Source organism: Ascaphus truei, chromosome 7, assembly GCF_040206685.1.
Source record: "Ascaphus truei isolate aAscTru1 chromosome 7, aAscTru1.hap1, whole genome shotgun sequence".
Classification (NCBI taxonomy): Eukaryota; Metazoa; Chordata; class Amphibia; order Anura; family Ascaphidae; genus Ascaphus; species Ascaphus truei.
Window position 1 is genome coordinate 35,246,130 of NC_134489.1, and position 10,168 is coordinate 35,256,297.

The 10,168-nt window shown below is 42.7% G+C and overlaps 1 protein-coding gene across 4 annotated transcripts in view; it reads left to right on the plus strand.

The window, feature by feature from the left end:
- The window catches only part of LOC142498957 (SLAM family member 5-like), a 31,506-nt gene extending 21,969 nt beyond the window's left edge, over window positions 1–9,537 (plus strand). For 2 of the 4 annotated variants that reach the window (XM_075607642.1, XM_075607645.1), the window contains 3 exons: window positions 3,449–3,562; window positions 4,233–4,318; window positions 7,651–9,537. In XM_075607642.1, coding sequence (XP_075463757.1) covers window positions 3,449–3,562; window positions 4,233–4,318; window positions 7,651–7,737 — 287 coding nt within the window. In that variant the 3' untranslated portion in view covers window positions 7,738–9,537. The remainder of the gene's footprint in view (window positions 1–3,448; window positions 3,563–4,232; window positions 4,319–7,650) is intronic. The other 2 variants (XM_075607643.1, XM_075607644.1) reach the window with 2 other exon arrangements.
- Window positions 9,538–10,168: the final 631 nt, after the last annotated feature.

The following is a 10,168-nucleotide window of genomic DNA, read 5'->3' on the forward strand; positions in this document are numbered from 1 at the left end:
GTTCCCCTGAAGTACCGATCACAGACTATACTGAAAGGACTGACCTTCGCCTTCCGGTGCAGCGACTGGAACCCGGGTGGTATTGTGTGGTAGAAGAGAGAGAGAGAGATGGTCAGCAGGGTCGCCGACAGGGGGGAGGGGGGTGGAAGAGAGAACGGATCCTGGTCCAAGGGATATACATTTTATGATATAATTCCAGCGTTTTGTATTTCTTCCCTGTTTCAACATTCAATCTCTTGCGGGCCCCATGGCTTTGCCTGGGTAATAGCTACACCCCTGGATCAGGATATCAAAGTCAAAGGAAAAGCTATTTACAAAAAACGTAATATTTCTAGAAAGGAGGAAGTGGTGTCGAAAAGAGGAAGAGGTGCCTTAGCTTAGTCCAAGGTTTTAACACTCCAAATTGAAAGCGTTAAAAAGATGGTTATCTACACAGCTAAATTAACCCTAGAGGTGATGCAACTCACTTGGCAGCAAAAGGGTTTGCACATTTGTATTGAATAGAAAACTTTTACTTGAAACATAATGTGCATGTTCCCTGTTACCTTGCAAAAATGTGTTTAGATTACAGTTGGGCAATATACTGATATGATAGTAATATCGTGATAAGAAATGACGATAATTTCATATTTACATGATGTAATATTGTGGAAATACTATCAGCCAAGGGGGTCACTGATATTTTACGGACAGCTGGTGACCTGCGATTTAAGGCACCGCAGCTTTAACATTTTCAATGTCCTAGTGACGTACAGTACACAAGGGACGTCACGGTCAAATGCTTGTGCTCTAGGAGGGGATGATCAGGCTGACCGATCCAACAGAGCAGCCAGCCCGATCACAACGGAACAGGAGCTCACTCCAATTCCATTTCCTGTATCCGGGATGTGATCACATGGAGTGATCACGTGACACGGAAGGGACGGGCTTCTGGTGGCACTCTGGTGCTGCCAGACAAGACGGAGCTGCCAGTGTAAACGGCTTACTGGCATCGTCCCTTGCATTCTTCCCTGAGGTTAGCAGCACTCCTCCATTACCTCAAGGGTAGCTTTGCCCTGTGCTTACCCAATTGCCCTAACTTTCCCCATCTCGGGTGACGTGTCTGCGCGACATAAGCGTATTTTATTAATTTTAAAATGTAGTTCATTAAAATACATTTACATTTGTAATGTCAAAACTAAATACGTTCCACATAATGTTTACCATTTATTATTTAAAAAATCAGAGTAATAATGAGGTTGCCATGCATTCTTCTGTTGAATGTGGGATACAACAACACATTTTTTGATGCATTTAAATAAAATGAGATTTGCTGTAAAGTTACAATGTGAAAAGAAAAGTGTACCACGCAGCAAATTGTGATTCACAATAACTTATTGTCAATAAGTGAATCAAATAATTATGACACTAAATAGTGTTAGAAACACATTAAATAATGTAATAAAATAAACGGTGAAATGTTAATAAACAAATAATGACTTAGGTGTCTAAAATCACATAATTGAAGTGGTAGGATACATATGTAACTTTAAATACAGGGAGTCTGCAGCTAATCTGATGATGGCTCAGCATCTACTGTAGGTTCTGGTTTAGGAGAGAAAAGACAGCGCACGACTCTGCCGCACACTATATCTGGGGAGTACCTCTGGCGTTCATTGCCACCAGTGTTGGGAGTTCCCTGCAATATTGTGCAAGTTCCATTTTGCATGCCCCTTACCAAAGGACTATTACCGGAGGCTATCTACATTGGACCCAGGATCCACACAGACGTCTCCCGAGGATCCCTCTTCGGCGATTCAGGGCAGAACCGCAGCGGACGCTTGGAGTTGCCAATTTCCTGAGACACATTTATTTATTATTTATTTATCAAATATTTTACCAGGAAGTAATACATTGAGGGTTACCTCTCGTTTTCAAGTATGTCCTGGGAAATTGTCCAAAGGGGTAACATGTACCTGACATGTAATGCCGGAATGATGGTAATATCTTGTACGTGCAATACTTACCTGCTCGCAATTTAGCACTTTAAACTTGTTTAATACACTGAGTCGTGCGCTGTCTTTTTTGTACAATTGCTGTAAAGCCCTCTATCAAAACTGTAAACTACTTCACTAAAATAAACCACTTCAGTACTATCCCACATAACACAAATTGCAGGTGGAGGTTAATAATTTAGTCTTACTATAACAACTGTTTACTATATGTACTGTACAGTCCTATGTATGTTGTAAGAAGCTACAGCTCTGTTTTTAACTACTGATACGTTCCACAAAAGGAAAGGGCTAAAAAATAAAAATAGGTCAGTGAACTGTAAAAAATAAAAAAGTGTAACTGCACTTTTAAGGATTGAACTACTTCTGTGGTTTGGACGTATGGGAGCTTCAGTGAGATCAGCTTGTATGACAGGGATGGAACAATGTCCAGAAGTCAGGGAGCGCAGACACCAGGATGAACATATGAGGAGAAAAAACAATAACACAAATGATAGTGCAATCCTGTAGGGTAAAAAAATATTCCAACTGGGAATGGGGACATGCACAGTGGATAGAAACAAAATACAGTATAGACAGATAGCCACTGCTATAGTCCTATGGGGTAAGAGGCTGGAATATGATCAGGTATACACATGACACATTGGTTGAAATCAAGAATGGCCACACAAATGTAGAAAATTATTTTAAAAAAAGGGTTTAGTAAAATGACATCAGGAGGCACACGGATGCAGTGGGAACTTACAATCAAGCCCCAGAAATCAGGCAATGGAAATAGAGCTTAGTCTGTGTCCGTTGTGGGAGAGATAACCTGTATGCGTAGTGACTGCTGCAGGGGAGTCAGGCTGCGCCGGCGCTTCCTCCACTGTCAGCCTCCGCAGGACTTCCGGGTTAGATTCTCTCCACCAGTATTCGGCACACACTGCGGGCAAAGCAGGGATGGAACAAGCCTGGTCACCTAAAATATAACCCCTGCGGTGCAGTGCTGACCGATCCTGCTTTGCAAGCACGACATCAAAGCAGGATCGGGAGTGACCGGCGGCAGAGGTGACTGACCAGCCAAGTCACTGCCGTGCCGCTTAGTGTGGAGAATGGGGCGGAGGGGTAAGGACTCGGCATGAGGACTGGGGGAAGGAGCAAGTCTAAGAACTCTCCCGCCCCTGTTCTCAATAGTGTTGGGAGGGAGAGTGTGTGTGTGTGTGTGTGTGTGTGTGTGTGTGTGTGTGTGTGTGTGTGTGTGTGTCATTGTGTGTGTGTGTGTGTGTGTGTGTGTATGTGAATTTGTGCTCTGGCTTCTCAGTAACCATCAGTATAGTAGAAGTGACCTCTTCAAATTTTGGTCTTTCAGTGCTCATTGCTACATACTGTAGTTTGAGTGTTACTTATGGAAAAAGGCTCCATATATGCTTTTATAATATACATCTAATATGCATTATTTGTTTCTCTACTAATTACAGATAAAAAGTCAGCCGACAATCGGCATTATTATTATATCCTGCTTCCCGTGCTCATCAGTTTCTGTGTGTTCCTGCCACTATTTGCTTTAGTAATCTGGAAGAAAACAAGGAAAGGTTAGTCTCTTATTCTACCAGCACTGCTCTTCCAGCCTTTTATCAAACGTGCAAATCACTGAGTTGTAATGCACTGCAGGCTATTCCAATAAAGATGTGCAAGTGTACCATTCCAGGTTCAAGACACAAACCCAGGTCCCCCCGCCTGTGTACGGGTCACTCACCTCTGTATAGTAAAATAACAAAGGAGGGAGAGGGAGTAGGGGGTATGATACCTTTTATTGGACCAACAAGCAGTTGATATGTTAGAAGCTTTCAAACCACTTAGTGTCCTTCATCAGGAACCCCAATGAAGGACCCTGAGAGGTTCGAAAGCTTAGTTTTTATTGGACCAACAAGTAGTTATCATACCACCTACTCTCTCTCTCGCCTTTGTTATTTTACTACATGGAAGAAAACACATCTACACACCGTTCTTTGCTCACTACCGTATATGCTATTCAACAGCCTGCATGGTACTTCCAGACCACATACCTGCTGCTGTCTCCCAGCAAACGTTTTAAAAAGTGGTCTTGTTCTGCATACCTGTGTGCACGGACCTGTGTGCAGGAACGGCAAAAAAAGGCACCGTGTGATTATATGCTTCTCTGTAAAAGCAGTAATTACTACACTCAATGCACCTGCAGTTAGATGGATTTCACTCATAATGTATTTCTTGTCATTTCTCCAGAATCTACATCTACAGCCTTACCAAATGAGCATCCTGAACTTGAATATATTGAGATTGTGACGGTTCCACGGAATGGTAGCAATCAGGTAAGAGAAATACCCACTTGTAGAGCTGGTCTCCTTTTTATGGTGGACCGTGGCGGATTTAAAAATCCGCCGAACATAGGCACTTACCTTGGTGCCGCCTCCTTCAGTGTCAAATGACGCTGCAACGTCACATGGCAACAAGACGCCATGTTATGTCACATTGCCTGGTGACATAGTCGCGTCATTTGACGCCGTGACGCTGAAGGAGGAGGGTGGCACGAAGGAGGAGGTAAGAACTTTAGAGGCCCCGCGCTCTCCCCCGGCAATCAGTGGGGAAGACAGTGGGGCCTCTAAAGTTCAAGAATATTGTACATCCAGATGGTAAAAACACAACACCTCTATATGGTGGGGTCGGAGGGGAAGGTAACTTTGTCGCTCCAAAATGTTGCCGCTTTAGGGCTGGGCCTAATGGGAAATCCACCACTGATGATGGGGCGGTATGATAAACATTTATTTATGTTCACAAGCCCCCTGAAACCTTGACAGTTATAAAGATGAAGCACTTGTATTCCATTGTATTTTTTGTAGTTGTAGAGGTAAAACTCATTAAGTGCATTTTACCTTTTTTTTATGAAAATAGACTTAGTAAAGAAATTAAATTATAAGGGCTCATTAAAGACGCCGAATCTTCAGACCTTGTCATATCAAAATAACTTTTAAAAGAACATTTAATCGCCTTTTCCTACGTGCTCGAATGTATTTGATAACTTTTACCTCTACAACGACGATTTCATGTATGTAATGAATCCTAAATGATTAAGTTACAGTGGTTTTTAAGTGGCAAAAAAAAAAGCAGCGTGACTTTGCTAGTTTTGGCGACTCGGCTGAATGACCAAAAAAAGGCTACAATGTCCTCAGTCTGAGTGTCTCATCTAGAACTCTCTGAGAGCCAGAACAGACTGGAATGGCTAGCTCTTCCTTAGCTCTCCATTACGGGTAAAACACAGCCAATAGGTTTTCCTTTCCTCTGGTTTTCCTGTGATCTCTAATCTCCTCGTTACGCGTTTCCATGAGACACCGGAGCTGCGCGGAGGGGATTGAACAGCATTGACGTATTTTACATTGTTTACAGTGTAATCAGAGACGCAGGTGTTGTGTTTTTACCATCTGGATGTACAATATTCTTGAATGAGCAATTTAACCAGCCGTGCTACTGTACTTACGCAGTCAATTTTAGACAATTGGCCATCTACATTGACTGTGACTTTATTCATGTGTTTATGATACCCCAATACATCTTTTCCCCTTGGCTACCATATTCTATAATTTATCTGACCTTGCTCTCTATATGAGTTATTATGAGGCCTGACTGACCTCTATCACCTTTAAACGTCGGCCGTCTGACAGCTTTTACGGCAATTGACCGAGTAAGCCCACTCTGCGCACTTTTTGCGAGTGGGGCTGCCACCCCTTCTACCGGACTATAGTTATTGTTTTTATTGTTGCACCCTGGTGCCTGACTATTATTTATACTAATTGTTACTATTTCAGCCACTGTTAATCTTCAGTGTTTATGTTCTGAGTATATTGAATAAAGTTTTATTTTAACCAACTCCGTAACCATGCAGTGTCACTGCTTTCCCTCTATGTACTGATCATCCTATCTACCCATTTCCAATCCCTACATCCCCCCGTGTCATCCCCAAAGGCCACCTAGCCCATTATTACCTATTCTGATGGCCACGAATGCGCCCTACCTCTGGGTGTGCATTGATTAATTGATTAAGGGACTTCCCCCCCCTCCTGCGGGTATCCCCCTTTGGCTCTCCATTTTCCTTTAGATGCCCCCACCGAGTCACATTACGGTATCTACTTTTTGTGCTGAGAGGTGGGCTCCTCTTAATGTTTAGTTTGGGCTTCTCATTTACTCTGAAACGGATTACAGTATCTACCAGAGGAACTAAGGAAAACATCTATTTATAATCTGTCTGAGGGTGTGTGGGACACTCATTTTGGGTAGCTGTGCCCTTTATCCAGGTAATTACTAGGACTGAGGAGAAAAAGAACAAAAACAGTCTTCACCCTTCACCAAGTGTTAATGTAAAACAGGAGTGGCCAACTCCAGTCCTCAAGGGCTACTAACAGGTCAGGTTTTCAGGATATCCCTGCTTCAGCACAGGTGGCTCAGACAAAAACTGACGCAGGGATATCCTGACCTGTTGGTAGCCTTTGAGGACTGGAGGTGACGCGCCCTGATGTAAAAGGTATCTGAATGAACCATTTTTAAATTCCATTTGATTTTCTAAGTTCTGCTTGAGCAGATCATGGTTTGCATTTTCCATACAAGCTCCCTTACATCCTTTTATTTTATTTGACTGCTTTGTACAATATTTGCTCTTCCTCCCAAATATGCAAACTACAAACTGCTGCACTGTCATGTTAGTGACAGTTTAAACGTATCCTTCTTGTAGAATCGTGTGTGTTTGCAAATAAAATAGTATCCGCACATGTACAGTATAACATGGCATTGTGAGACATACATAAAATTACGTGTCACACTTTTATGTATGTTATTGTACAGTGACACCTCTTATTTGTAAATGCAAATTTCTACCTCTTCAGTGCCAGAAAAGCATTTCATGTCTTTGGCAGTAACGGGGTTAATGTTAAGAAAAATGTGTGTGTGTGTATGTATATATGTATGGATAGATCTATATATTTCGACAAACTAGGGAAAACCCCACTCGCCCCCCCCAAAAAAAACTCCCTCTCCCCCTCCCCCCCTCATGACTCTTACTTGTGGCGTGGTGCGGCGATCTCCATCATCCCCCTGCAAACTCTACTCTTTCCCCTGAAAATCCCGAAAAAATCGTCGCATTGCCATGGCAACGTGACGTCACGTAGTGTCACGTCGCACAGCCATTTTTTCAGGACCTGCAGGGGAAAAAGTACAATTTGCAGGGGAAGACAGAGATCGCCGCACCACTCTGCCGGACCCCGCCGCAGGTAAGGACTCAACAGTGGCTAAAATGCACTCACCTAGGGCGAGCGGACGAGTGCCTTTATCGAGCCCTATATATATACACACACACAAACACAAACGTTCCAGTTCTGTTACAGCAGTAGTTTGTTGTGTTAGATCAGCAGTGGCCAAATCCAGTCTTTAAGGGCCACCAACAGGTCAGGTTTTCAGGATATCCCTGCTTCAACACAGGTGGTACAATTAAAGACTTAACCACTGATTGACCCACCTGTGCTGAAACAGGGATATCCTGAAAACCTGACCTGTTGGTGGCCCTTGAGGACTGGAGTTGCCCACCCCTGCTGTAGAGCCCCAATATGTAATTTTTTTTGCTGTGGATTATTGAGATCTCTCCGGTGCTTTATTGTAGAACCTGTGTATCCCACAGAAGAGACCTGTCCAGCCATTAATGCCAAAGACAGAAACGATCTACACAACGATCAAAAAGCCAGCGTGATGGGGTAACAAAGTTCGTGTTAGCAAGTGGTGCATTATCTGGAGAGGAGGCGTTGCTTAATAGTGGAGGCGCACACCTGTATTCTAAAGAGATCGTCATTCTACGTTACCTCTGGACAATATATTCAATGCTTTCAGTTCAAGAACAGCACAGCTATACACCTGCACAAGCCACATTATATCTTTGTGATGCAGATACTAAGAACAAGAGGTGATTGTGAGCTCTTATGAGCAGCAGAAAATGACCCTATACACCATTTAGCAGAGTTTACAAATTAGGAGACTGTGTTGTGTTTTTATTGACAACGTGATCTAGACCCTGAAGACAGATTTACTTATTTTTCCCATTTTTAGATTTACAAACTGCTATTACGTTACCTTTTTATCTCAGTCGCATGTTTCGTTGCGTCATCATCTAGCAGTTGACATTTTTTAAGGGATTTACGTTATTTTTGTTTCGTCCCTGATAGCGGCAGCTTCTTTCCCATGTATCCTCTAGCACAGGGGTGGCCAACTACGGTCCTCAAGGGCCACCAACAGGTCAGGGTTTCAGGATATCCCTGCTTCAGCACAGGTGGCTCATGATTGAGCTACCTGTGCTGAAGCTGGGATTGATTGAGCCAACTGTGCTGAAGCAGGGCTTGACTGAACCACCTGAGCTGAAGCAGGGATATCCTGAAAACCTGACCTGTTGGTGGCCCTTGAGGACTAGAATTGGCCACTGTCGAGAGAGGGGATTTGACCCGGGATTAAAGGGGTCACACCCCATTTGGCCACCCCCTACTCTCACCTGGGAAGCTAGGGGTTAACTGGACTGTGGTCCAGTAATGTGTTTTTACCTTGCTTCAGCATCCTAATGTATATTCCCCTGTAAAAATGTATTGTTTCTGTTCCAGTATTTGCACCAACACATACACTGGGATTGATGTGGGAGGCTTAAGGGGTTAATGAGCTGCAGTTTAGGAAAATACAAATATGTGTGGTGTCTTTTTAGAAATATCTGGGCTTCAACAGGCTTGATTGAAGTTGGGTGTGAAAAGTACAGAGGGGGTTTGGTGTATGTTAACACATATTGCTGGTAGAGACAGCTAGGCCCATGTCTGGAGCATTGGGTGTGAAATCTAGCACCTGTGACAAATGTTCTCTACACACGAATCCCTGCTTCAAAGGATTTATTGACCAGGGGTTTTGGGGGCCAGGGGTGCGGTTACCCAAGGAGATATCAGAATGAGTGACCTTATTAAATATAAGAATATTAGGAGATGTCCTCAGCTGAACGTGCTAAAAGCTACATATGTGTATTAGTGGGACTGATTCGCACATAAGGATTACAGACACATGATGTCTAGCAGGTACTAAGAGACAGATATTAATATATCTCTTAATTTTAATATTTAGTCTTAATGGGAGCGTCATGCGTGCCGGAATGTTTTAATATGTCTCGCGTGCCAGTAAGTACAACTAAACTGAAGTTATGAAGTTATTTAGATAGGAAAAGCAGTTTTTAAACGTCCTTGGGTGGGAGGAGTTTTACTCTGGGGAAAACTGTCAACCTCACCACTGATTTATGAGAGGGGCTGGGTTTAGGTTGTGTTCAATGGGAAATAATTGTATAAGAACCAGGCTCAGCCTATAGCTATTGTCTTTTGTGTTTGGTGATTTTGAAGATTGCTGTATGAATTGCTAGTCCAGAATTATGACAGCTTCATCATTACCATCTTAAGTAAGTGCATATTTTGTCTGTTATTTGTATAATCTCGTGTGTTCACCTTTTTCAAGGAATAAATTATATTTTATCATATCTCAGCCGTGTTCAGTTCAACCCAGGTATATTTTTGGTGTGTATTTTTAATAGCCTGTCACAAAGTTACCGTCACAGCCACTTAATAATTTGTTGCCAATATTCCCTGCAGTTTGAGTGGCAAACTGTAACAACAGATTATGTTACATATAAGAATACATTGTACCTGCTGAATTACACTGACTGAAGGATTGATTGAAACTGAAAGGCTGGATCTATGCTGATCGATCACGGGTGATCCAATCAATTGGCAGTTTAGGTGATTAGTTTTCAAAAAATGTAATCAAAGGCTGCATATAGTAAAACCAAGTTTTGTTTAAGTGCCGCTTGGACTGCCTCTACAACCATCGGGGAGAGGACCTCACACTTCATTTGGCATAGTGATTCCACTTTTTATTTTATTGCTGTTTGTCAATGTAGAGGCTGCATCATGAGGGAAAGTGCCAGAGAAAGAGATGGTGACGGGCATACATCTGTTGATTTGCAAAATAGGTAAGAAGGGCAGATAAGTTATAGGTTGTGGGGGAGACGCCCAATCGCACAGGTATTGTGAAAATCGGCAGCTAAAATCATCAAGTACTATTAAAAGTGATAAAGTCAAACATTTCAAAAAGTGGCGTCACAAGACTCT